Source organism: Prosopis cineraria, unplaced genomic scaffold (genome assembly GCF_029017545.1).
Source record: "Prosopis cineraria cultivar Desert tree isolate PC_DT_omini unplaced genomic scaffold, ASM2901754v1 PC10, whole genome shotgun sequence".
Lineage (NCBI taxonomy): Eukaryota > Viridiplantae > Streptophyta > Magnoliopsida > Fabales > Fabaceae > Prosopis > Prosopis cineraria.
The window spans coordinates 4333235-4360725 of record NW_026555341.1 but is presented as its reverse complement, the minus strand read 5'-3'; the positions used below and the strand labels follow the sequence as shown (position 1 = coordinate 4360725).

Genomic DNA, 27491 nt, shown 5'->3' with positions numbered 1-27491 from the left:
GTTAGTCTCGTGTTTATCGTAGAGTGATAGTTATGTGTTGAATTTGTAAGGGCAACCTCTTACACTTTTAGACTTATAGTTTATGGGCCAATTTGCTCATTTACTCCTTTTTTTATTAAGCATTTTGTAATTGAATTTGAGATACGGTCAAGTATTAAAAGCATGCATCTCTTCCAATGAGGATTTAAATTTTATGTTCGTTATATTGTGAAGGACTAGTCCCTTTCACTAGACCTAACTCCAATGTTATTTTTCATCTCTTTTATAACTTAGTAGAACAATAAGTAACAAGTTATAAACAAGACGTTCCATTTTTTGGTTTTCATGATAAATTTTATTTTGTTTTTTTATAACACAACAAAAAATTAAACACAATCCCAAATAAATTTTTTTTTTCACAAATCAAAAACTTGTTTTGAAAAGAGTGATGTCTTACTTGGCTTAAGACTAGGATATGTAATTTAATAAAGCTGTCAATTAGGGCCAGCTCAACCCTAAAGGGCCGGCCCTTGAAGAGCTAGGGCCTAAACGGGCTGGCCTTAATAAGCTCAATTGCATGTCAAGGTTTCATTTTATAAGGCTCGGCCCTATTTTTTTAAAATTTTTTTCCAATTAAAAATTATAAAAAATATATTTATAATCATAAGAAAAGTTATTATTCATATAATTACGTTTAAGAAAATAAATTTAAATCAATTTACACCACAACAATAAAGAAAACTAAAACTTTTAGGTCTAATATCAAATAGTAACATCAAAGTGAATACTAATAAAAATTAAACTTAGATAATATTATCAGTTAAATCTTAATAAATAAATGAGAGATGAATGAATGCATTTAATATATTCATTTCTTTGAGTTATGTATTTAATCTTTTATTTTTTATATTATAATTTTAAAAAAAAATAATAAAAGAGCCTAAAAGGGCTGGCCCTTTTATTTTCGGGCCTAAAAGGGCCAGACCCAATTTACTTTTTTAAAGGTAAAATAAAAGCTCGGCCCTCAATTTTTTCGAGCCTAAAAGGGCCGGCCCTACGGGCTTAGTCCTAATTGACAGCTTTATAATTTAACATTTAAGTATTGACCCTGGCTTTCAAACAAATTAAAAGAATGAAGTATTAATTAATTAACTTAAAAGCTATATGTCCTAGTACTTGGTGGTAATATGGCAAGAGGTCCAGTGTGACGACATGAACTATGATGGAGCGAGGATGTACATGGTTGTTTCTTTCTTGGTTTGTTCGTTGGCGAAGAATGCTATGTCAAGGTCCAACAACATGTTTCTTCATGCACGAGCTCTCTTTCTTCGGTCATGCTAGCTGTCAAGGAAAAAGGCCAAAAATTAAAGAGAGGTAACTATTCGCACTTTCAACTCTCCCTCTCTTTTTATCTCCTCCTTTCTTTGAGGGATTTGGCAAATAACACGAGACGGAATTGGATGACTAACGTTGTGAATAAATATGCTGTCAAAAAATCTAAGTTCAGCCTATCGTTTGATCCACACAGCTAGCCAACATCAAGAAGGGGAGCGTATCATATGTATGTCTGATTCCGAGGCGGCATAATTAATCATTGGACACACATGTTTAGGTCGGAAAAGGAATATATTTGAGCATTCAAGTTGGGTTTCTTTAGTGATTTGTTTGGCAGTGTTTCTTAAGGCATAGGAGGCCTATGACCCAGGAATTGAGGAGAAGATGATTCATCAAGCACGTGTATGTGCTAATTATAACCATATGTCTCTCTTTAGCCGTGCATTAAATAAGTTTCGTGCCATCAATTTCTCGCTTATTTCTTGTTTGTGCCTGAGGGGGGGATGGAATGAATATATCCAGTTAAATTTGCCCCACATCACTCACAAAGTCACACGTAAGCCTGAGGATATTACATCTTTAATAAGGTTTCTGTTATAAATTATTTGAGATATACTCTTTTCTTATTCATAGAACAGAAGAGAAAATGTTTATTTTAATCTTATTTATATGACACCTCAATCATTATTATATGTATCTTTATTATTTTGTCCTTATTAAATATAGGAAAGTTTATTAAATGTTAGAGTATTTGACTTTAAAGTGGGTATATTTAATAGAGATAAAATTAAAAACTTATTAAATTTTTAAATAAAGTTAATGAAGTTTAAGTTTTTTTTTTGTTTTGGTGAAAATATTATAACTGATTTATTAATAGACTCAAAGAGAATATACTCTAATGTTAATTTATTAGATTATACTATATATATGCGCCTCAAGAATCTATAGTTCACATAGTGCGTTATTGCGAAGTATGAAGAGTCTTGAATGAGCTGTAGAAAAGATAAAAGGGGGAAAAGGGGGCGTGGAAGCCAAAGAGAAATATTTGTCGGGGCGAGACGCGATAGAGAGAGAGAGAGGGAGGCTAGCTAGATGCGTGGCTTGGGGTAAAGCTGTTAAAACGGGAAGCTAAGCCTACTGAGATCCAACTGCTTAGCTTCATCAAGCTTTTGGGTGATACACTCGGTGTTGTGAGCAGGGCTTCATTTTGTCTTCACTTTCTCGCTCTCCTTCAAGCCCATCCCTATATTTAACCCCTCCCCCCAATTTCATCATCACTCGGAATTTCTCTGCCTATCTATATATCTAGCCATCTATCTCTATCTAATTTCTATATCTTAAGTAAATGTCACCAACAGAGCCATGGCTCCTCCAGAGATTGCCCTCGCGTCCATGACCAGACACCCTCCCAATCAGCCAAACCCTAAAATGTGGAACCCCGAAGAAGATGACTCCTGGGAGGTCAGAGCTTTTGCGGAGGACACGCGAAACGTCATGGGAACCACTTGGCCCCCCAGGTCCTACACCTGCACCTTCTGCAGAAGGGAGTTCCGTTCCGCCCAAGCTCTCGGCGGTCACATGAACGTCCACCGCCGTGACCGGGCTCGCCTCCACCAAGTCCAGCCCAACTCTTCGATCATAATCCCAGCGCAAGACCTCGTTCCTAATAATGGCTTGTGCCTTCTCTATCGTTTACCACCAGCGCCTAATAATCCCACCTTTGCCTTCGCCAACACTGGTCCTACCCCAACTGATCCCAGTGCATTTGCTGAATCACCTTCCTCTCTCCTCTCCATCTCGCCCTATCCACCCAACAAGTTCGATTTTTCTGTGCTGCGCTCCGGCTGCAATATTTCCTCTTTCTCTAATAACTCCACCGAAGTGGAACTGCCCACAACCAACTCCTCCGATGACGGCAGCGAAGAGCTCGATCTAGAGCTCCGGCTAGGCCACGGGCCAACACCGACCTGACAAAGCCTGAGTAATTATTGGTCGTTGTGCATGAGATGCACAAAGGTTGAGTCAATTTATTATAAATTGATAACTATTGCTCCTTAATTTGCAGCGTGTAGAGAAGACTTGCTTTGTTGACGCCCGTGTATTACACTGCCAACTATGCCTGCCTCTCGTAGGCTTTTTCTGGGTATTTTTTGGTTCAATTTCTCATTTTTGTTGGTTGTTACCAAAATTATTAGGGTGTGATTAATTATTATATTTGTTTGTCACGAAAAGGTGCTTGTGGAAGAGATTAAATTTGGGGCAGAAGAAGGAGGAAGCGGCTGAGGAAAGGAGATGGCACCGTGTAAATTTTTAGAGTTAAAAGAAAAACAAAAAGATGTAAGAAGTGTTAATATTTCAGGATCAAAAAGAAGAGAAGATTAGGGTTTTGAAGGATGGAGACTGATAATGGTTGCAGTGCAGTGTCATTTTCCATTTCAGGTGTCTCAGTACATATATACAAGTCCGTCTGAATATTCGTTTCCGTGAGAATTATATATTTTCTAGCACTCCGGTAATTAAGTAAATCATGGTTTCACACCTCGCGTTCAGAGGAAACTACAACATTGCCATTTTCCATTTCGCTTCGTTCTGGTTTTTTTTTTCCCTCCCGAGTATACATGTGTGCCTGGCAGAAGAGAGAAGAACATTTATGTGGTATGCACGGAGTAGGATGAAGTGTTTCATTTATTTACCTTTTCGACCTAGGAACTAAAAGAACGAGCGAGAAATTATCATCTAATTCATTATAATATCCATGAAGAACCGTTGATCGTATTATAGAGTGAAATTAGCCCTTAACGATCTTGCCTGTTGATCAATACTGAGATTATAAAGGATGCAAGCTATGAGCTAAGCTTTGGACTGATAAAATGCTATTTGATTAGAATTTTCCGAAAATATTGCAATAATAGTGCAACTATATACATTGCCGTAGACATTTATCAGTTCGCCTTCTGTTTTTGGTTTATAAGAAACAACATATTTTAGTCCAATTAAGACTCTTTACTCTAAATCAACCTTTTGAAGTGATGATGACTGCTCTACTCTAATATATTTTCATCTATGATCTGACCTTCTTGACTGAGTCCACATCATCTAGCGTTCCACTTTGCGACCGATCAACTTTGTAATTCAATTATTCCTTGAAACTTTGTGTGATCGATAGTAATCATGCAATATATATTATACAAAAATATATAACATATATTTGATTTGCAGTTTCGTTCGTGCCCGATCCTCAGTCAATCTTTAATATATCGTTATTTATAAGCGGTGGATTATTTCAGTATCATTCGTTCAGGCCTATTTATCACTTCCCCAGTCCTATTTATATATAATGTCTTGCAAGTACAAATAGTTATCGTTATTATTGAAGGCTGTAACAAAAATTGGAATAATTTTTACATTTTACCCTTAATTGAGAAAGCATTACATATTTCATTTATAGTGAGGGTATAATTGAAGGGTTGGAGTTTAAGTTAATTAAAAAAAACAATACAACAAAATTTTTTTAATTAAAGAACGTGAAAGATATTTTAAACACCTGGTAAATAAGACCGGAGTAAATATATTGTAGGGTTAAGTGCTCTGATCTTTTTCATAATTGTTATCTCCAGCCAATGTTTTTCTCTGGTAAACTAAAGTGCTGAATTGCGTACACTTTTGCGCACCGACGCAGCTCGATCTCACCTCCCTTATTGATGTATACAACATCAATCTCCACGTTTGGGAGATTTTTAGAGCTGGATCACACATGCTTCTGTTATATATACTAATAACACCCTAGTTTTTCAATTTTGTGAGCGTGCGTTAGTGAAAAAATATACTCATAAACGGTCCCCATCCCTCCAACAAATTGAGGGGAAAAAAAAACGTATGTACAGCAAATACTCAAGTAACTGGCTGAAATGCCAGAGTGGAATATTATCTCCTTGTAATACGTGCAATCCAATGTGCGTGTGTGTGTGAGTGGGAAAATGAACAAATACTTTAATTCCATGGCGGGATAATATGTAATTTCTTAGGAATATTGGATAACCCCACATCAAGTCCTTTTACAAAGGTTCTAATAGCAAGGCCGCAGTTTCACACGTTCAATTTCCCGTTATAATCGTGCCAATTAATTAATTTTTTTTCCTTTTTTGCATTCTGTTTTGTCTATTTGACATACCAATTTCACACACACACACACACACACACACACACACACACACACACACACACACCGAGCACAATAATACGTCTAAAGACATGTCAATTAATATTTGGAAAGCATACAAGATTCTCCTTGCACAATATTAGCCAGCAGAGTGAAATGTCATCGTTAGACTTCATTTTTTTTTTGCCCCCTTTTGTTCCTCTGACTTGGTGCTCAGATGTAGAAAATGACGTTGTCAAAAGTGAAAACTCAATCTGGAAAATCAAATTTTGCGAAAACAACCTTCCACTTGAGTGATCAAGCGCTCATCGTGCGTGTTGATAATAAACCTGATGCCACCTGAGAGTAACTCATACGGTAAAATCTCTAGTAGGATAGATAATCTAAAAAGGGCGGAGAATTCAAACTTTCACTATACTCCCTCCTATCCTATATATAATTAGCCTTCTAGAAATAATTTATGATTCTTCTTACAACTTAGTTTGTATTAAAAAGTGGATCATTAATGAATTTCTTTTAATTATACCCCTCCACAGCTTTTTATAAGTAGAAAGTAAAAAGTTATGTTAGAGAGAAAAGGTTTTTGAAAATGATGCATTTATTGAGGGTAAGATGAAAAATTTCTTTCTTTTTAAAACAATATCAACAATCTAACTATCTTTCCTTGATTTATATTTGTGTGTGCTGGGAAAATTGTCATGTCTCACAATATCCATTTTTTTTTTCCGGAGGAGCTAGTGAGGATTGTTTTTATGGATTATATTATTATTTGGTTGGGTGGCAGCGTACAGAATGATGGCGAGGAAACGGTAAAGTTTCAGATTAAGCAGCGGAGAATGCGTAAAGATGAAGGATTTCTTTTTCCATTGGGCAGCAAAGCAAAGTGCAGTGAGTCGGCTGCCGAGTGCTCCTTTTCTTCCACTAGCTAGGCCTGCACTTGCAGATCTCTACTTCCTTCACAACCCGCCCCTTCAAATTATTCATTCATTATAATATTCCTCTACTTCATCCTTCTTCGACAAAATTAATCCCCCACGTAACACGTTTCCAGAACAGAGGTTTCCTGTGGCCTTCAGCGTTCCCTCTCTAAAGCTCCCTATTAGAGATACGGACGTGAGATTTCTTTGTCTATGATATTTCCTCTACTAATTTTTTTTTTCCTTCTTGCTAGGCTTGTACTTTTTTTAATTCTCGGACACCTAAGGTCCATATAATCTTCACCCTCATTAGTTTACTGTCAATTAATCTGCAGTTTCGCAAAGCTTCGATTCATCATCATCACATGCGCACGCCAAATTAAGGTGAAGCATATGATTTATGTATTATTGTTGGGGACCAATTCGTGGAACATATGCATGTGTTGCTCCTGCTAGCTATTAATCCGCCCACATTCAAAGCGCTTGCTATAACTAGTGACTACATATATGCGCCCTCATGGCTGGTCCAAAGTCCAGGCGATCGAAAATAAAGTAACTTCAATATCGAGGTTTCGTCTGAGTCATCAGTTGATATATTTGCTTCGGTTCATTGATGATGTCATTTTTCTTATCAACAAACGGCGTGGTGGATGTGCATCTTGTTGTGGACGTCCATACATATCAATACACATACAGACATGCTTGTACAAATAATTATATATATACCCATGTTGTGCCAGCTTTTATTGGTATCGAGTATATGAACTCCGAGGGACAGGTCTGAACCATGGAGGTGAATCAATTTTTACTTATAATACGCTGCACGTCCAAGTTTGACCCTTTGCTAGCTGACGTGATAAAATGAAAACATGAATGCGCTTCTGATAAAATTTGTGTGTGTCTTTATTCAATTATTTTAGGAGTTAAGGGGGCGGGTAAGACAAATTAAAGGGTTAACTCAAAAGAAAGAGGGGGCAAAAAGCAGATTAGAACAACAACACATCAGCAATATCCAGCAATATGAGCATGCGCTTTTATACTTACAGTAGTGACAACGTAGCAGTGCAAAAGGCAGTGTTAAATTTTCATTTGGCACTAAACAGAGACACCCCCATAATGTGTCTGTTCGACTGTTCCTATCACTATATATTTTGGACCACAGGATATTTACTATGTCCGACCTCTTTAGTATTGCAAATCCCAACTCAATGCGCCCACCAATATCGTAGGAGACCTCACGCTCATCACTCACCTGGGCCTCACAACACTCAAATAAATTATTCGTCTCCATAAATTGCTAATGTCAAACTTAGACACTTGCATTCCACGAAGATTTTTTATTTCTTAAAATCATATATGTAGGATGTAAAAAATATAAATCATTCATTAAAGTAAGAAATACATTAAAAACCATGTCAATAAATAGTAAATAAATGATATGCTACAAAAAATAACAATGCTCTCACCCATTTCGCTTTTATGTAATGTATTTGATTGATTTCACAATTCCATTTTTTTTTTTCCTGACTAATTCAATCCTCTCCGGAAGAGAACTGTCTCGCCTACAATTGATTTGTGAATATAAAGACACATGTTTTGATTTGCATCGAGCTGGATTCTAGCCTCCCAATATTAGCCTACCTCACACTTGGTTTACGTTATGAATGACTTTGTATTATTGATGAGTGAATGCAGAGAAATTTCAACCCTTGAATTCGTGGCTCAAACTCATTTATATCAAGATATAATAATAATTTCCCACATTTTCAGAAGATAAACTGAAACACGTATTAAATGTAAGAAAATAAGTACGTTGACGGAAAACTACCCGGGGCAGTCGTGAATTTTCACACCGAAAACGAAATAGATTTGGGCATCAGAAATCTTGAATGAATGGAATAGTAGAGGCGAGACGGGCTATATATATAAAGAGTACGGAGAAGAGTGGAAGAAAAGGGGGGTTCGATGGTTAGCTGAAAAGAGAAAAACCAGAGACGAAAAAATTAGAGGGAGTGAGAGAGGTTCTGACAGACGTAATTCACAGCTACCTGTCAACAGAAGAGGAGGATATGCAGGGAAGGCAAGTAGATGTGAAGATCTAGCCCAATCCAAATAGGAAAAAGTTGGTGGTGGCTGAAAAGGCAGATACGATTAAAGAGAGAAGCGCTCCGTGGTCGGGTCAAAGGGTCACGGCGGAAGCACACGCGTCCAAATAAAAGAGGAGGCCAGTGATCAGGGCCGGGGTAGGTGCTGTAAAACCTTTTATCACTGAGAGAGAGAGACTTGGTAACGAATAATGATGGAGCCTGGAGGGGGGCGTCTTGAGTCTTGAGTCTTGATCAAGTATGTGTATGACCATACAGGAGCAGAGCAGAAGTGCAGAGAGAGAGCTTAACGTAACCTTGTCGTGGACCCCAGGGGACGCATTGCCGGACAGGGGAGCCAGCTAAGGGGAGCACACACATTCATACATGTAGGCTCTGTGATCTGCATCACTATTCACTACTGTCCTTGGTCCCCCTCCTCCCACCCATGAATTCAGTGTCCCTTCTCTTCATCAATTACTTTTTTCATTTAAAAATATAAAATATTTTTAATTAAATTTTATTTTTTAATAAAATAATTATTTATTTTAAATTAATTTTATTTTTTTATATTTATTTTTATTAAACACCCTATAATAAATATAAAATTATTATTAATAAAAATATTATTTTAAAAAAATAATAATTACATCTTAAAAGATTAAAAATATTTTATATTTTTAACATAGATTGCGTTCTTATTTTGTAATTTATAGTATTAACCTAACACGGCTGAATAACGCACGAACAACATGATGAATAGACCCGGGATTCGGACGGCTCAACGGGATAGGATATTGAGGTTGAGTCAGGGTCAGTGTCCTTTTCGCCGCATGGCATCTCCCCCAATCTCTTCATCTCATTTTGCTTCGTTTGTGGCCTGTCATCTCCTCAGGCTGGGAATCGTTTGGGTTGGGTTTGGAAGTTCTATGGGCTTTTCGGCGAAAGGCCCGTGTCCGGCAATTGATGTGGCTGACCCCCAACAAATATCTAGATTTTGCACCCGAGGAGGCGATTCTTCGACACGATGGCTTCCATTCCTTCCGAAAATGGAAAACACAACGCGTCTCCAGTCTGTTATGATGGGCTGTCGATACTAATGTCTTTTGGCAAAAAGAAAAAAAGAAAAAGAAAAAGATATTAATGTCTTCCAAAATCCAAATAACATTTTTTTCACTAATTACCATGAATCGTCTGATGCCTTGAACTTTTTTCTTTTACCAACGGCCGACGTCGTGAAAATTGAAAATTATTCGGCCCGAAAGAATCCAACACCTGGATGGCTGTCAGTGTATCCTCTTTTGCAAATCCCAGTTTCCCATCAAAACGACGTTTCAATATATTCAGGAAATAAGAATGAAAGAGTATTCTCCTCGTTAAATGATCAGCAAGATATATATTAAAGGACTTGTAACAATCTATATGTATTACAAAGAAAAAATTAAAATTATATTGAAGGACCAAATTGAATGGCAACCACTTGACTGGACTTTTTTTTATTTTGACCAACAATTGACGGGACTTAATGTGCAGTTTTACTGTTTTAGTGCACAACTTCTCAATCCGAAGAAAATAATATAAAGGGTAGCACGGTTGAGATTACAGTTGCTTATTAGAACCACACGATTGTTGATTTACACGATTGTTAATTTGTTTTAGCCTTTTAGGCGCAGAGGACAGGAATCGAAGTGGAAACTGGGTCGATATCCGAGCAGGCACGCCAAGTAAACTGAAGGCGGAGTTTTCCATCAGTTTCAGATTAAGAAGGTAGGAGAATCAAATCGGCCGAGAAAGTTGTGAGTGCCAAACACTGCCTCGTAGATTCGTTGTATCTCGTATTGATCAGCGTTCTGGTTATTTATTAGCCCGATCGGTCAATAGCGGTAGGGTTTATCTGTGTTCTCTGCGAATAGTGAATAGCTATCTAGTTACCATGTCTTCCGGGTCAAGCGTGAAAGAAACATTGGGCGACCTCAACAGGGATTCATTCGTGTCCCTTCTGACGAAGCTCATTGGCGAATCCAAGTTCGTGCAGAACAACCCGCCGGACCTCATCCCGGAAGAAGACAGAGTGGTTAAACACGTCTTGGATGCTCTTCTCCCTTGGAGCACCAAAACAGGCGGCGGACCTTTGCTCATCAATCACGTCACTTATTTCCCCGGCAGAGGTAATCTTATTATCGAGTACCCTGGAACCGTACCTGGCAAAATCATCTCTTTCGTCGGATGCCACATGGACGTCGTCACTGCTAATTCTAACGAATGGGTAACCCCCTCCAACTTCTTTGCTTTACTTCGTGTCTATCTTTCAATTGTCGTTTTTTATGTCAGAAGCCCCCTGGTTACTCTAATCATGTATAAAACACAATTGATCAGTCTTTCAACGTAGAAAATGCCTTAATTTAGCTTCAATGTCTTAAATTTTTGCGAACTTCAGAATAATTCCGTTGGGTTTTTGGTTCTGACCATCGTAATTGATATGGTTCCTGGTCATATCGATTTCGTTACTGCGTCCTACGATTTACTTCATGAGAAAGTCGCTGAATGTTTCTACACTTCATATTTCGGGTGTCATTTATACTTCAAAATTATGCACCATCTCACGAGTATAGTTCTATTCTCCATCACATAAGGGGGAAAATGACATATTTGGCACTTGGAAGTTATACATACGAAATTTCAACCTTGTAACTGAATGTCAAACAGGATTTTGATCCATTTACACTGAGTGTCGATGGGGATAAACTTCGGGGTCGTGGAACCACTGATTGCTTGGGACATTGTGCCCTTGTAACTGAACTGATGAGGAAGCTTGGGCAAGAAAAGCCTAATTTGAAATCAACTATTGTTGCTGTTTTCATAGCCAATGAAGAGAACTCTTCCATATCTGGGGTTGGTATAGATGCACTTGTGAAAGATGGCCTTCTCAACAAGTTAAAAGAAGGACCTCTGTAAGTGCTTATTATCTTGTATGTCCGCATGTACAACTCAATGATAAACCTTGAGATGTTCTCTGTCTGAATTAATGCTGTGGTATTACCCCCTAATAGTTACTGAAAATTCCAACTATATTATCTTTATGAGTTTAATTTCGTGGGCTTTTCGCTCAGGTTTTGGGTTGACACAGCAGATAAACAACCTTGCATAGGTACTGGTGGTATGATACCTTGGAAACTCCATGTCACAGGGAAACTCTTTCATAGTGGATTAGCTCATAAGGTATGCTATTGCATTCTTGTCTAGGTTCATGTTCTTTGTCTGCTGAGTTTAGAAAATATAGTTCACATTTTTTCTATGATGAAGTCACAATTACTAATTCTTTCGTTCCTGGTTTTGTAAGAGCCTATGATATAGGTATGTGAATTCATGTTTCTTTCTTTCCCTGACTTGGAATTTTTAATATGATTATGAGCGCATTAATATTGAGAGATGTCTTTACCCCCATCATGCCACCAAATTTGTTTAACGAAAGATTAACTTATTACATAATAAGGGTTATTTTTGTCTCATTGACCTTCATATGTTAGTATGATTTATTAAAATTTGCCCTTCTCTAAAGATTGTATGGGTACATAAACCCAATATGACATTGGCAACTGTATGCTGCATGCAGTTATTAAATTTGCTTGGCAAGCAAACTTAGATGATAAGAAGCTTGATTCTTTTTGACAAATTTCACCCAATTAACTTAAAGGACTTTCTATGGCCAGCCTATAGAAGTTGCCAACTTGGCAGTCATGAGTTTTTTTTTCCCTTCCTTCCTTTGTTTTTCTTCCCCTGCAGGGGGGGTGGGGGGTGATCATGGCAGAATTTGAATGTTTTAATCCCAGATCAAGTTATCACTCAAGGAAAAAGTCGCCACATGATTAGGCTTCATCTTGAGCTTATTTTGTTGAACAAATTCAAAGAAAACTATAATTTCTGGAGTTTCTTCCACAAGAGTGGGCGTAGTTGAAGTTGGGGTTAAAGATTCAGTTTGGGGTTGATATTGTTAATAATTCCAATATAAGGAAGACCTACCTTTAAATACTACAATCACCAGTATGATCTACTTAAAGACTTTATTAGGCCTATATGTCATCTTCGATGTTTGAAATATGTACTATCAAAGGCCACTTATTCAGTCTAAATGCCAAGAAACAGTACAGGTTGATTCAATGGCTAACTTAACTAATTGAAATCAAAATAAATTTTAATATTTTCTGGGTTGCTGCTGCTTTTCTATTTTGCTTATAATGTTGTACTACTCAACTTATTGAGACTTTATTGGTCACTTGAAGGCCATAAATCCACTGGAGCTAGCAATGGAAGCACTAAAGGAGATCCAATCGCGATTTTACAGAGACTTCCCACCACATCCTCAGGAGCAGGTCTATGGATTTGCAACTCCTTCAACCATGAAACCAACCCAATGGAGTTGTAAGTTGTGAGCTCCCTGTAGTTAATTTAACACATTTTTTATGCTTGATAAAAATCCGGCAATTTTCATGATTATATTCAGTACTGCAGATCCTGGGGGTGGAATCAATCAAATTCCGGGTGAATGTTCCATTTCAGGAGATGTCAGGTTTGTCCTCTCTCCCCCTTTTGGTTTGCATAACTTATTGGTTAGGAATGACGTCATATGACAGATATTTGTTTCTTTGTTTGTTCTGCAGGTTAACTCCATTCTACAAGTAAGAAGCGTGCTACCTTATGGCTAAACTACCTGTCATCTAGAACCCCGTGGGTTCCATTCATTTGATATTTTTTCTTTTGCTCGTTCCTGATTTCAACCCGTGTATCACATGATTATCTGTCTGATATTTTGTTCCATTCATTTGATATTTTTTCTTTTGCTTGTTCCTGATTTCAACCCGTGTATCACATGATTATCTGTCTGATATTTTGTGAGTTCTCATATTCAATCCTCTAATACTGGTTTCAGTGTGAAGGATGTGATGAATAAGCTACAAGAATATGTCGATGATATTAATGACAACATAGAGAAGCTAGAAACGAGGGGTCCAGTTTCAAAATATGTGGTTGCAGATGAAAACTTAAGGGGAAGGTGAGACTTGTGTGTGCTCTCCCTCATTTAGCAAAGGAATCTGCTCACCTTAAATCTTTGCTCAACTTTTAATTCTCAATCTCTTTTTGATGATGAATATATGTTGTGTTGATTATTAATTGGTCCATGGATCTGATTATAGATCGTTTGAACATTCACAGAATATTGGTAAAGATTCCCTTGCTTTCTTTTACAGCCTAACTCTAACTTTTGACGAGGCTATGTCTGGAGTTGCCTGTAATATTGATTCCAGAGGTTTTCGTGTATTATGCAAAGCAACTGAGGAAGTAGTTGGGCACGTAAAGCCTTACTCAATTACTGGGACTTTGCCCCTTATTCGAGAATTGCAGGTAATATATATATATATATATATTTAGAGAAGATTGGGATACTTAGCCTTATCTAATTAATTTACTATTATTTAATGTAATCAAATCATAACAAGTAGATTTTAAAGTGTTAATAATATTAATAACAAGTTTGTTATATAATAAATAGTGCATAAAGAAATTTACTTGTTTTAATTTGCTTGGAAACAAGCATCTTAAATATATATATATATATATATATAATATTGAATATATAATTTTTTTCCTATATATTAGTTTATTTTCCATGCAAGCTGTTCACGTCTCGTCACCGTTGTTTGTCTGTACAGGAAGAAGGTTTCGATGTGCAAACTTGTGGCTACGGTATGGCCCACTTAAAGAGAAAGGATGAAATTTTTCTGTTCATTTGATTGATGCATTTTGACTTTCACAAATTGTAGTTACGGAATGTTTTTGAAAATGAGTGCAGGTCTAATGGCAACATATCATGCTAAGAACGAGTACTGCCTCTTTGAAGACATGTCGCAGGGATATGGAGTGTTTGCGAGCATCATTGCTCAGTTGGAAGATTGACAATTGTAGCGGATTCCAGAATAACTGTCGCATCCCTTGGGATGTGAATTTTATTCTTCTCTCTCTGAAACAATCTAGTAAATGTAGCAAACCAGTTCTCAATATCTGCTCTGATGATGTACTTTACTTATAGTCTTGGCGGGGTACTTTAGAGTTTCGTGTGAGCGTGCAGGTTAGATTTTTAGCTCGAAAATACTGTGTTGCAGCCTTAGGGCAATTTTCTGTCCTTTTTGTCCTTGATAATTTAAGGTGGAGAAGGTTCTGATTATATAAAAATGAACTAGATAAGGAGAACTATTATTTTATCATTAATATTATCTATTGATTTATTGATATTATTTTAATTGCTAATTATCTTTTGAAACTCCACGTAAATTTAAAAATATTCGAAATTTCTGTATGTATAAAAGAAATTGAGATTAATTGCCACAGGACGACGCAAGATAAAATCTCTCTTAGCAAGTAACATAGCTTTTCCATATTTTCATCCAAAAAAAAAAAACTTACAATCATTGGTAATTACATCAATCATACCTTGCGTCTAGATGATCAACAGCTCTTATACATAATGTGCAAATTTTTGGCCAACTTGACGTTGTCATCTCAAGATTCACTTGCAGTTTATCATCGAAAAAGAAAAAGAATTGCCCTTACACTTCATTTCTTTCTTCCAAACGGAGCTGATGGACTCTTCGACGCAGTCTAAGTCGGTGGTGATGTATCTTCACAAGGCCATGTCCCAATATAACGGTAGAGTATATGCCGTGGGTAATAATGGGGGCAAGAATATTGTTTGTCTGTCACGGTTGGCAGAAACATTAAAAACCCACATTAGTTTCAGCTTCATCCTTTGGGAATTCAAATATGCAAAATATGATTCACATTTCACCTGGACCCATTCGAAACCTAGGTAGAGAGCCAAGAGTCCTTCCAGAAGCGGCGAATAGATCTTCCTCATTTGCCTTTTCTCATACCAAGCTGCAACGCCCCAAACACATGCTGTCAATTCTCAAGAATCCTTCTGTGCCTACTGCTAATCAATCACAAAGATAATATTCGATTGCCAACAAAGTAAGAAGGACCAAGTTTAACTTATTATCCAAGAGGGGGCAAGGCCAGAATTGAACCTTCAAAAAGCTTTTTGAAGTCCTGACGGTTGGGATGAGAATTTAAAACGGGAGCAACAACGTAATTGGGATCTGAAAGCAAGGTAGAGAACAGAGCACAGAGAAAAACGCTTAGGCGAAACAATTACTCAATAAGGTTGGGACAATGTAGAAAAGGGAAAATATTGTGAAGAGTTGAAGAGTGAACCTTTGGGAGATGCAGCCATGTAATAGAGGGAACTGGTGAGGACAGCGGTAAGTACAGCAGCATATGCCTGAGCAAATGGAACAAATGCTGGTAATATTCCTGTCTGCATTTTGCAAATAAATCGACAGTTCATCACTGGAAGGGGACTCATGGCTTCACATATTAATAGTTTAAGAAGGAATAACAAAGAGAAATTATCAAAACAACAAAATAAGGATGCAAGGACAAGGAGACACATACTAGTGATGCCATTCCTCGAGCACCAGCCATGAGATTACTGCCTCGTAGAAATATATCAGCCAATGCCCCCTGTGAAATTATATTTTCAAGTTGAGATATAGTATTTTGGAGGAACTAATAATATTAGGACCCTGCTTTTCTTCTTTGATTTGAGTTAACGGACATGAAGTCTTGTTAACCTTGAAACTCTCTTATTGCTACTATTCTGAGTTGGGAGTCAAACTAAAATGCAAGTTTTCCATCAATTTTGAGATACAATATTGCAGATAACAAGCAGAAACTGGGCTCTCTCTTTTGAATAGCTTCTTTTCTCAAAAACAAAAACAAAACAAAACAAAAGAGAGGAAAGAAAACAAAGCAGCACAACCAGTGGCTCCCAATATTAGTTTTTTCAAAGCATGTTGATGGTCGATGATCTGAAATTTCATCAATTGGAATAGCCAAGTGTTAAAATCTCAATTTTCAGAAAACCCAGAGAACAAGGAAATATACTGTGTGACCTATGATTATGTAGGATCCTAATCTATCCTGGGTCTTGTTCTATTATTCTCTGAAGAAGAATCCACTTAAACTAGGTGAACTGCACAGCATAATTTTAACAGTTATGCTTTTTTTCCTATTTTAGACTGCATAAAATATCATTCATCTTGCAGTGAATTAACACATATAATACGTTTCATGTCCAAAATCTATGATTTTAATTTTCAATTTATCCTTAAAGAAACAATTTTAACAGAAACTAGGCACGGGATGAACCTTCCCTTATATGATCAAACCAGGCAAAGGAGCTTCTGAACAAACCTGAACAGCAGCCCTGTAGAAGAGCTCCTCTCCCACCGAACTTGCAGCAACCATCAGTATAAACTACAAAGTACAGTGACCTAAGCTGATTTCGATCATTGCATAAGAATGAAGAGCTATTCCAAATCAAGGGTTTCAGTAAATTACCTGCCAAGGGGACATCCCATAAAAAAAACTCCAGAGTTCCTCATCTTCGACATCTCTGATTGCACGGGCATGGGGTGAAAGCTTGACAACTTCATCCTGTAACTAGCCATTGTCAGTTAATCAATTCATTCACTTATTTATATCTAACAGAACAGGCAGGCTGGAGTGAACAGAGGAAAGTCATAGGTTTCCCGCTTTTAATAAGAATGTCCACTACATACCGCTATCATCTCAAGGAACAACAAAAATATCTTATGACAAACATGCAACGCATCCCCAGTTTAGTTAACCCCAAAAAGGGGAGCTCATTCAAATAAAATAGAAAAACACAAGCTCATAGTGAAAACACACTTACATCAAGTATAAACAGAAGAGCCATAATTGGTGGAACAGCATAACCGAGCCCTTGTAAAATGCAATCTGAAGACAGATGAAAACCCCCCATGGCGTCAATACCAGTGATCGAGCATATAAAACCTCCCGCCACAGCCATGGCACCGTATATCCCTAGCATAAGGGAACTCCCAGAACGTCAATTAAGGAAATTCTGAATGGGAAAATAGAGTGAAGGAGGTTGGAGCTTAAAAGGAAAAGCTAGAGCAAGTATGGTATAAAGGCGTGAAGCCGTGAACTAGATAAAGGCACTTCATTCCTAAAGCAAACAAGTTTATTTCCCTTACAGGACAATACAACCTTTATCATGAACTTGCCCAAAAAAATAGTTTGGCAAAATTTCCCAGTTCGGCGAAGTAATGAACTAAAAAGGCACGCTTTCGAAGTCTGAATAATCAATAAGGATTTAAAGAAACATCAAAAGCAACTCACCGATGCCATAAGTGAGCCTGACAAGAGCACCAACCTTATCCCAAACGGGTAAGTCAGCATCGTTTAAAGCGGTATTGAATGACGAACCCTCCACGGAGGGTTTGTTGAAGGGAGGCGGAGTCTCTACGTGGTGGATCCTCTTGGTGGTGGGCTCAGCAGAAGCCTTGACGGATCGGAAGGAGAGGAAGAGTCCGTGAAAAGACTTGGTCTTGATCTTGGGTTGAAAATAGCAAAGATGGGAGCAGTGGTGACAGAGAAGAGGTGAAGAGGATGAAGTTGGAGGGTTGGGGATGAAGGAGAGCAGGAGCTCCATTCCTTTGGAGGCAGTGCTAAAATGGATGACCAGTTGAGCACTGCTACCATGCTGGATCGGAGCAAGCCAAGATCATTCCTCCTTCACCCTGACTGAAAGCAAAATAAAATGACATTAATATTTTAAAATTATATATATTCTTACCTCATTAAAAATAAATACATCTTATAATAATTATATTTTTAAATTATTAAAATTTTTTTATACATATATAAAAATTTACATATAAAATAAAAATAAAAATTTAATTAAATATTTCATAATTTCTATAATATATTAATTTAAAAGAGTAAAAAATATATAATTTTTATATTTTATTAAAAACAATTAGAGAAATCGTGACCCCTGCCAATCTCTTCTCCCCCCCCCCCTGCGTGGGTCTTTCTTCAGTTTGGATAGCCCCCATTTTTTGTCCATTACAAAAATTAAATTAAAATGTGAATTTTATTTCAATGTTTCAGTCATACATAATCCCGAGGCCCACCTCTCTCGCTATTATAATATGTTGCGTGCATATGTGGCCCCGTGTATTATACCTGCCTGTTCTGTAGCGTAGTTTTTGGCTTGTGCTTTGGCGCCTCTTCATTCATAACGTATTTGCATTGACATAATAAAGAGAGTTGGGGAAAAAAAAAACCTCTTGCCAATACTTTGTCTTTTTTTATCCTGTTCTTTCCCACCCATTTTTTTCAGAGGAAATATCAATAAAGGACTTTAAAAGAAATTTAATTTTATAAAAAGATAGTTGACAAGTAAATATTAATAGTAAATAAGTGAAATTTTTTTTAACAAATATTATATCCATTCATATCTTTATCAGATATTAAAATTTTTTATAGATCCTTTATTGATATTCTCCCTCTTTTTTTACTCTCAATTTTCTTTCATTGGATTTGGTATTTTTATATCTTGTCTCTCCAAAAACTTTGCCATTCTCTCTCTCTCTCTCTTACACACACATACACACACCCAATGTCTTCTTTTTTATTTTCTTATTATTTTTTGTATACAATTGGTGTTTTACTCTATCCTATTTTTATTATAAAACATTTTAAAAAAAATCAATGGCTTCTATTATAAGTCAACAAGTGAGATATTAAATATATTTTTTCAACATTAGACTCATTTAATGTTTGATGCAATTTTTCTCTAAAGCTTCTCAGGATGCAATTTATAGTTTTAATTGTGAATTTAAATTTTTTATTTTTAAATAAAATTAATCAATCAGCTATTTTTCTTTGATTTCAATGATATAGTTAAATATGCTTATTAGGGAAAAGTATTTATTTTATGCAGACACAAGGAAAAATATTTAGGGAAAATCACTATAAAGTCTCTCATAACAATTTTAAATACTCAAAAGTCCCACTAAAAGTATAAATGGTTGTCCTAAGAGACTTGACTACAAAATAAGTTTTTGCAAAAAAAAAAAAAAATCACCATCCTCCCCATCTTTTTCTTCCTAGCATGTCATGGGTTCAACTAACCTAAGAGGGAGTAGAAGGGCGAGAGGCCATAAATGCAAGAAGAATCTTGGGTGGGTCTATGTTAGGAATGACCTTCTTCCATGCTTCAATGAATTAGGAATCTTTGACAGGAGAGGTAGGGAGATTTGTCGAGAAATTGTGAGACTTGAAGGCAAGAAGGGGATGACCCAATAAACAAATGAAGTGACGGAACATGATGTGAATTGGATCACCTAGGTCTCGCAGAGTCAAAGAGAGGGGAAGAGAGTGATTAATTAGGGAATAAGAGAGAAGAAGGTTTTCAGTTCGAACAATGAATCGAGTTGCTCAAGTTCGCACTTGCAGTTAGCACCATTGCTCACTCCCACCCTATTTCAACAAAGCTCGGTCAAGCTCATCACCGATCCTTATCACAGGTATGTTTATCTTCTCCATCCACAACTATATCCAGGAGGGTGATCAACTATGGAGGATTACCCTATCATTAAAATTGAAATAAGCTTTCTATACAAGAGAGGAGGAGGAGTTACTAGAGAAAGGTAGTGCTAGGAGTGAGTAGTGAGAAAATGGCAAAGCGCAGAGGAAGCAAGTGGAGACAAAAAAAATAAGAAGGTTGTAAAGGTAGCGACAATATAGGAGATTGATTATAAGGAGGTTGATGATGGTTAATTTGCCAATGTGTTTCTTCTTTCTCTTTATGGAAAAAATGGACAATCTAGTAATTACACAATAAAAATTATTTGATAATAAGAGAAGTAATAAAACTACTTCTTTATGTTTAATAGTAAAAATTCTCATGCTAGCCTATGAAATTTAGACTTTATGAGTCTTTATGTTTGTAATATTATATATATATATATAAAAGAGAAGTAGTAAAAATTACTTATAAAATCTTATTACAAGCCTTTATCAAGCTAATCCAAAGAAATAATATCATTTAGCTCCTTATATAGACAAACGAGTAAATGCATCCGAAGCATAACGATAAGTCCTTGTTTCGCTAGATAGTCACCTGCCACACTGTTTTCACAAATTATAGGTTACAACATAACCTCTCATTCTCTTCCCAAAAGGCTATAGATCTCTTTGACAAGATCATAGTTTTGGTGCTCAAGGTTTGTCTCATTCTATAGAAGATCCAAGGCATTCGTAGAGCCTGTCTTAAGCACAATGGTCCTCAAACCAACATCCAAAGACATTTTAAGATTAATAAACAAGCCTATAATTTAGAGGTCAAACATTCCATACTCTCTAAACACATAGTAAAGCTTTACATGAACTTGCCTTGTGCATTGTGAAGAAGTCCCCTATAAACTAATACATTTATCATTGTGGAAAAAGCATAATCAACATTTAATTTTACCCACCCAACCTCCAACACCTTCCAACCTCCTACTTACCTTGACGACAAACCAAAACCATTGTTATGTTTATTTAGTTGCTTGTTCGCTTCATAAGTATAATCAACCATGACAATTGCTTGAGAAATAACCTCCTCATGTCTTATAAACTTCTATTCAAATATATGTGAATTTCAGAATCGCCATAAGCCCCAGTAGATAATCATGAACAATACTCCCCAATCAATCACAAAGTTGCTTGCCTTCCTTGACAAATTCTTTAGTAACCAGTCCTATAAGTTTATGTTACTAAAGCTATGCCAAAGTATAGGTGGGACTAGTTTCTTCCACATTGTTTTGTATCTTCATAGTCCTAAAGCACATGTAAAATTTCCTCAAGTGCTCTACTACACAATGAGGAATAATCATTTGAGCTTATACCCTTCCTCTTCTTAGCACAGTTAGTGAGAAGACTTCCCATATAAGCCAAGCATAAAAAAGATCAACATCATTTAAGAGCTTTAATTCTCTAAATTTTCTCTCACATGGGATTCAAGCTTTAAGTGTTATTAGTCAACAAAGTATAAGCAGGCTTAACTAAGAATAAGCCATTCCTCTTTCCATGCTAACGAACCATGGCAACTCTATTCATTTATTCTAAACTAGCTTCTAGCTTCGGCCAAACAACTTTAATGCTTTCCCATACGCTAAAACCCAGCCTTTTAATATCAATTTTAGGAAGCATATCCTCATTATATTCATTCCTCACTACCTCCACCCAAAACCCATCATGTCATTTGCAATGACCCTACTCAAGCTTCATTAACAACATAAGATTTTAATTCCTTGCATGCCTCAAGCTAAGCGTACCTTGCATTTTTTTGTCTACTGACATTATCCTAAGCAACTAAATGTACCTTCCTTTGCTTACTTGAGCTATCCTAGAAGAAGTCATGGTTATACCTATCAAGAAATTCACAAGTAATACTGAGGAGTAAAAAGGTTTGCATGACATGTCCCGAAATGGTTGAAGTAATTGATGCCATCAAGATAGTACGACCATCAAGGGAAAGAGAACTAGGTTGCCATCTAGTCAGCTGAGCCTTAACTTTATCAATAATATATTGAAAGGTCTCTTTGTTCACTCTTTTATGCAAAAGAGGAACTATGAGATATTTGCCCAAATCTAGTGTGTGAGAAAAACTCCAATAAGAGCTAATTTTAAACCACCTAGTATGATTCACACTATTATAGAAAAACATCTAAGTTTTCAAAGAGTTTACCTTAAGATCGAATAAGTGACAGAAATCCCCAAGGCACTGCTTAATAAGCTTGGCTTGTTTTTAACTTGCCTAAGTAAAAAGAATAATATCATCTGTAAAAAATAAATGGAATATATATATATATATATGGCCCATTTTTCATCACGTGAATTGGCTTCCAATCACCTGAACATATCTTTGACTGAATAAGATGAGCTAATTTCTCCATACATATCACAAAAAGATATGAAGACATAGGATCTCCTTGTATTATCTCATGTGAAGGGTTGAAAGGATTAGCTTTAGTCCCATTCCATAATAGTTGCATATTTGCTATAAAAATACTATAATAAATGAGATCAATTATGTTGTAAGAAAGCTTCAACTCTTGAAGGCATTTTTCAACAAATTTCTAATTCACATAATTATAAGCCTTCTCCAAGTTGATTTTAATAGCCATAAATCCCTTTTTAATTGCATATTTCTCATTGAGTGCACAACTTCTTGGGCCACAATGATATTATTATAACTATGCCCCCTCGAAACAAAGTTGTACAAATTTATAGTGAAATCACTTCAACAAGGAAAGTCCTGATTCTTGTAGATACCACCTTGGTAACAACCTTATAGATCACATTGCACAAGCTAATGAGTCTCAAGTCCTTAAGATATTTAGGAGGATTCTTTTTAGGGATGGAAACTATTAGAGTGTTATTAATTTCCTTGGTAGATTCAAGATGATCAAAAATTGACTGTATCATTTCCATAACAGATTTGCCAATCCTATCTCACTGATGTTGGAAGAAAAGTACGTTGAAACTATCTAAACTTAGGGATTTAAGAGGGCCAATATCAAATATTTCCTCTTTAATTTCCAATTTTGTAACACTAAAAGCAGACCTCTGCAAGATCATATCATAAAGAGGTAGGTATGATACATCATATACAAGAAAATGGTGATCCTAGACCTCTTCTTGAAATAGGCAAGAAAGGTATCGAACAATCATAAACTTGATTATCTTCTGTTCATATCACCATTCTTTATCTTCCCCTTTTAAAGCTTCAACTCTATTATTCTTATGTTGCTAATTAGCATAAGAGTGAAACAAATTTGTATGACAGTCCTTAAATAGATGCCATTTCTATCTAGCCTTCTGAGGCCATAATAGAGAGTCTTGAATAATTACATCTTCAAACTCTCTCCAAAGTTGCAATTGAAGTCCTTTGAGATGTTTAATATTTCAATCCCTAGTAAGAGCTCTTGTAACTCCATCAAGCCTTCATAACAAAAATTTCTTTCTACTTTCTATACAGCCAAGGACGTTCTTGTTCTAGATTTTGCAAGAACTAGTAAACTAAGAAATATTCTCATTCTACTCCAATTGTAAGTTCCACTCATCTTCAATAAAATCCATTGAACTCATTGTGTAGGACCTAGGATGTAACATCTTAATTTTCTAAATTAGGAATTTTTAATGTTTCCAAAGGTAATTTGATCAATTTAGATAAATTATTGATTAATGACATTTATAGGAGACTAATATAGTTTTTGGATCCTTGAACAGCCTTAGAAGAAGGCTAGGTTGATTCAGGCGGGCTATGACACGGAGGAAAGTTTAAATTGATAAAGGACTCTCTGTGTCATGCGCTGTGGTGTAAGTGCAAAATCTACAGTTATCAGATCACGAAATCAGATCCACAATCAGAGAAAGAAAGAGAGATATCAAGAGGAAGTGATGGAGAGAGCTCGTGTACTACTAAGGTACAATCTTTAAACCACATTGAAAGCATTTGGAGCTTGAATCATCATTGGATAAGCTTTCCTTTCCTTCCCCCCTCCATTTTATGCAAAAATTTTGACTTTTAGGGTAATGGGGGCTTTGATCTTGGGTTTCTTGGGTTTAGACCGAATCCATTAGCTTATTTAAGGTCTTGGAGAGTTAAATCAAGCCTTTAACCTTAGGTTTATAAGTTTTATGGTGATTTAAAATTTGTATTGGGGGTTTAGACAAACCATAGGTATAATTTAAAGGTTTTGAGACAATATTAGGAATTGGATGATGATTTTGGTATGTTAGGATGTTTCATAGAATGGTTAAAGTATTTAAAAATGGTTTATGTTATTAGATAAAAAATTTAAGTGTTATGGGTACTTAGAACCTAGTGAATTTGGGGTTTATCCGGAGTGATAATTAATAATTGTCACTTGATTATATAAATTAAAGGTTGTTCATGTGTTATTATGTGAGTGAGAATGTGTGGAGCTAACATTGAACTACGGTAATCCTTTTATGTGACAAATGATTGAAGTAACAAAATAATTTATATTATAAGATTATATTGCTTAGCTGTTTATGGGTAAATATGTTAATTTATACTTAAAATTGGATAACCTTGCATATTGTAAAATGTAATTTTTTTGCATATTAAATGATTTACAATGATGAAAATGATGAAAGTTGTACATGGATTGGTTGAGAAATTTGATATGTTTATGTGTTATATATGAGATATATGAGCATGATCATGTAGGGGGTGGAAGTTCACTTATAGGAAGGAATAGTAAAAATTCATATGGCATATATCTCCTTAGTGTCTAGTGAGGCACAGTGTTGGAGATTTTTTTCTTAGTATCCATTTGGGACATAGTGTTGGATAGTGATGCTCCTTAGTATCAGTGATGTGGTATTGGAGTAATAACATCCCAATTCTTTCACAATAGGAGGATATCACAGTCCAAAATGAGATAGGACACCTTTGGTTGGGTGATCTTACCACTGAAAGTGAGCTTGGACTATTCTAAATGCGCACTTGGTTCAAGAGCCTGTAATATGGAAGATCGAATGGTAGAATGATCATGCTAGAATAAAAATAAATATTGACTATGAAAAAGACTATCTTGAATTATGCTAAAAGTATGTTTTGGTATATAAAAGCTTTACTCCCATATGGTGTACATGTTAATTAGTAATGGTAAATTATTCTATTATTGATATGTTTATATCATCCCGTAGTTATATTTTACAGGTGAGAGCTCCAGTAAAGGCAAGGGGAAAGAAAGGGCAACCGAAGAGTGAACAGCTCATTTGTATAGCTCTTCTCCTTATCATTTTGGTCTGTAATGAATATGTCATAAATATTATGCCAACTTAGAAATATGACATTGTTTTCTTAGCACTTGTATGAGAATATGTGAAATGAGTATGTATCTTGGCCTAAGATTGATACTATTATGACTGAATGAGTGTTTGGCTAAGATACAACTACAAGTAATATAATTGTAATGATTTATATGTCAAAAATGACAAAAATAATATTTGTATTAAATTTTATCCACCTCTTTGTGTTATTGTGAATTGGGGGTTTAGTGGTCATTTTAAGTGTGAATGTTTATTTGTGTGATATGATTGACTTGTCATGTTGTGGTGGTCCATTTAAGGTGGTTAAAGTAATTTCAAAGCTAATGGCAGTTGGTAGTGTGTTTTGGACACCTTTGAAAGTGTTTTGAGGTGAAAACAAATCATTTTGAGTTCCGGTGTCTATCTTTTTAACGGATAATTATTTGAGTGTAAAATCAGTGCCATTAGCTAAAGAGCTCAAAAAGCTTCATGTGGACATTTAAACAGCCCAAATCAGATGTCGAATGGCGAAACGGCGTGCTCTAAAATTTTAGAGTGCTGTTATGACAGCAATCTATTGTCATGATAGTAGGTGTACGTTGCGGCACAAATGCCCTATGAGGGACTTGTCCCTCTATGCCATATGCCGCGGAGGGTGTGGGCTGCACAGCGACGGACGAACCAATTTTTGAAAAATTTTCTGATTGTTTCAGTTTGTTTTTAAGTGTTATTTGATTTTTATGCTTCCATTATCATATTTGATTGATTTTAAACTTTGATTTGAACTCAAACAATATTTTTAAAAGGGTTTTCTTGGAATTCAATTGTTTTAAACTAATTACCTTTTAAACCTTTAAGTTGTGATAACTTTTGCTTGAGATTTTATCTAATCCTAGTTATCACAACGGCGTGTAAGAGTATTGTCTTAATAATGTCAAGGAAAACATTACACAGGATGCAATAACACAAAAAGGTTGTTTCTTGAGAAGAGGAGAATCCTCATCACACTTAAGCAAAATAGGATAATGATCAAATTTTAAACTTAGTAAGTGAACAACACTAGCATCTGACAACATTCTCATCCTATAGGCATTTGCAATGAAACAATCAAGGCAAGTTTTAGAGCTTCCACGCTTCCACGTAAAAGATGGACCAACACAACCAAGATCAATCGGCAATGGCTCTTCAAACTAAAGATCAAACTCTTTATCACAAGAAGTCCTAATAAGAGTTGTTGAACGTTGTTTGCCAACCATTTTTCTTAGTGTTTGTAATCTTTTTCTTTGTCATTTAATAAAATTTGATCTTTCTTAAAAAAAAATAAAAATTTAAACTTTTTTTAAGAAATAAAAAATATAAAAATTAGATAAAAGTTATGAACACATCATATGGTCCTCACAAGTCACAAGCTAACAGTGTACACTCTGCAGGTGTTGATAAAGTTAGCCCGACAAGCTTGAATGGGTCAAGCCCACAATACATGTTGAGGATTATTTGACGTGTTATGAGAGACTAGTCATTTTTATTAGATTCAATATATGTTGATTCAAGTCAAATTGCTTTTATAAAAATATGATGAGTTCATGAGTAGGCTATCTTTTTTTTCCCCCTTTGGTGCAGTGAAAGCGCTCTTTCTTTTAAAGATAATCACAAATATAAACTTGGGCCCGTGCTGCATTAATTTCCTTTTTTGGAAAAGCCGAAAAAGAAAGGGCAAAGAAAGAAAGAAAAGGAAAACGAATTAACATGAACTAAATCAATTTAAATCCAAATATTGAACGAAACTAAACACAACAAAAAAATGGTTTCGGTCAATATTTTCAAGGGGAAAATTAAGTTTGATTGAATTGAATATTAATTCAAAATCAAACCTAATGGAACCTATGAACCCTTTCAGCGCAACGGACAAATCGTCTTCTGATGCATGTGTATTTGATCAGCTTCTTTTATTGAACAAAGAAGAGAGATACCATTAGTCAAAAGATGATACAATTTGATCAGCTTTTCCAACACCTTTCATCTCCTCAATAACAAGCAAAGAGTTTAGACGGAGATATCTTTTTTTTTTTTTTAACGAAATAAATCTCCTTGCTCTTGGACAAATCATACATTTGCTTTAAATCCTCAGGAGGGACGGGCCTCGGCGCTGGCACCAAGGTCCGGAAGGGCACGCTGAGCCATTCATAATTTTTAATTATAAAATAAAGGAGAGGTGGGATAGAAGGTGTCCAGTGTTTT

The 27491-nt window shown here is 35.9% G+C and overlaps 3 protein-coding genes across 7 annotated transcripts; 2 read left to right on the top strand and 1 right to left on the bottom strand.

Annotated features, from left to right (window-relative positions):
- Nucleotides 1–2374: 2374 nt before the first annotated feature.
- Nucleotides 2375–3852, top strand: LOC129284523 (transcriptional regulator SUPERMAN). 2 transcript variants are annotated; one of them, XM_054920037.1, is made up of 3 exons: nt 2375–3295; nt 3380–3457; nt 3547–3852. In XM_054920037.1, exon 1 carries the CDS (start codon nt 2677–2679, stop codon nt 3283–3285), a length of 609 nt encoding a protein of 202 aa, XP_054776012.1. In that variant the 5' UTR covers nt 2375–2676; the 3' UTR covers nt 3286–3295; nt 3380–3457; nt 3547–3852. The 2 variants fall into 2 exon arrangements, with proteins under 2 accessions (XP_054776012.1, XP_054776011.1); XM_054920036.1 differs by having other exon boundaries at nt 2375–3457.
- A 6191-nt stretch (nt 3853–10043) lies between these two features.
- Nucleotides 10044–14759, top strand: LOC129322257 (acetylornithine deacetylase). Its single transcript, XM_054968450.1, has 10 exons — nt 10044–10740; nt 11181–11425; nt 11585–11693; nt 12755–12893; nt 12984–13041; nt 13133–13150; nt 13402–13524; nt 13721–13874; nt 14183–14216; nt 14323–14759. Exons 1-10 carry the CDS (start codon nt 10408–10410, stop codon nt 14424–14426), a joined length of 1317 nt encoding a protein of 438 aa, XP_054824425.1. The 5' UTR covers nt 10044–10407; the 3' UTR covers nt 14427–14759.
- A 122-nt stretch (nt 14760–14881) lies between these two features.
- LOC129322258 (uncharacterized) lies at nt 14882–18157 on the bottom strand. Of its 4 annotated transcripts, none has more exons than XM_054968451.1 (9): nt 17754–18157; nt 17284–17435; nt 16929–17024; nt 16782–16844; nt 15981–16049; nt 15741–15843; nt 15554–15625; nt 15316–15404; nt 14882–15223 (listed from the first exon to the last, which is right to left on the bottom strand). In XM_054968451.1, the coding sequence occupies exons 1-9, from the start codon at nt 18064–18066 to the stop codon at nt 15077–15079; spliced, it is 1104 nt and encodes a 367-aa protein (XP_054824426.1). In that variant the 5' UTR covers nt 18067–18157; the 3' UTR covers nt 14882–15076. The 4 variants fall into 4 exon arrangements, 3 of the variants coding, with proteins under 3 accessions (XP_054824426.1, XP_054824427.1, XP_054824428.1); XM_054968452.1 differs by having other exon boundaries at nt 15741–15807; XR_008596237.1 differs by having other exon boundaries at nt 15163–15223; nt 15316–15456.
- Nucleotides 18158–27491: the final 9334 nt, after the last annotated feature.

Coding starts and splice junctions, on each gene's coding strand:
- LOC129322257 (XM_054968450.1), top strand. CDS start 10,408: ATGTCTTCCGGGTCAAGCGTGAAAGAAACATTGGGCGACCTCAACAGG. Junction 13,525..13,720: donor GATGAAAACTTAAGGGGAAG/GTGAGACTTGTG, acceptor TTTCTTTTACAG/CCTAACTCTAACTTTTGACG. Junction 13,875..14,182: donor CCCTTATTCGAGAATTGCAG/GTAATATATATA, acceptor TTGTCTGTACAG/GAAGAAGGTTTCGATGTGCA.
- LOC129322258 (XM_054968451.1), bottom strand. CDS start 18,066: ATGGAGCTCCTGCTCTCCTTCATCCCCAACCCTCCAACTTCATCCTCT. Junction 17,025..17,283: donor CTCTTCTGTTTATACTTGAT/GTAAGTGTGTTT, acceptor GGCTAGTTACAG/GATGAAGTTGTCAAGCTTTC. Junction 15,224..15,315: donor TAGGTTTCGAATGGGTCCAG/GTGAAATGTGAA, acceptor CAACCGTGACAG/ACAAACAATATTCTTGCCCC.
- LOC129284523 (XM_054920037.1), top strand. CDS start 2,677: ATGGCTCCTCCAGAGATTGCCCTCGCGTCCATGACCAGACACCCTCCC.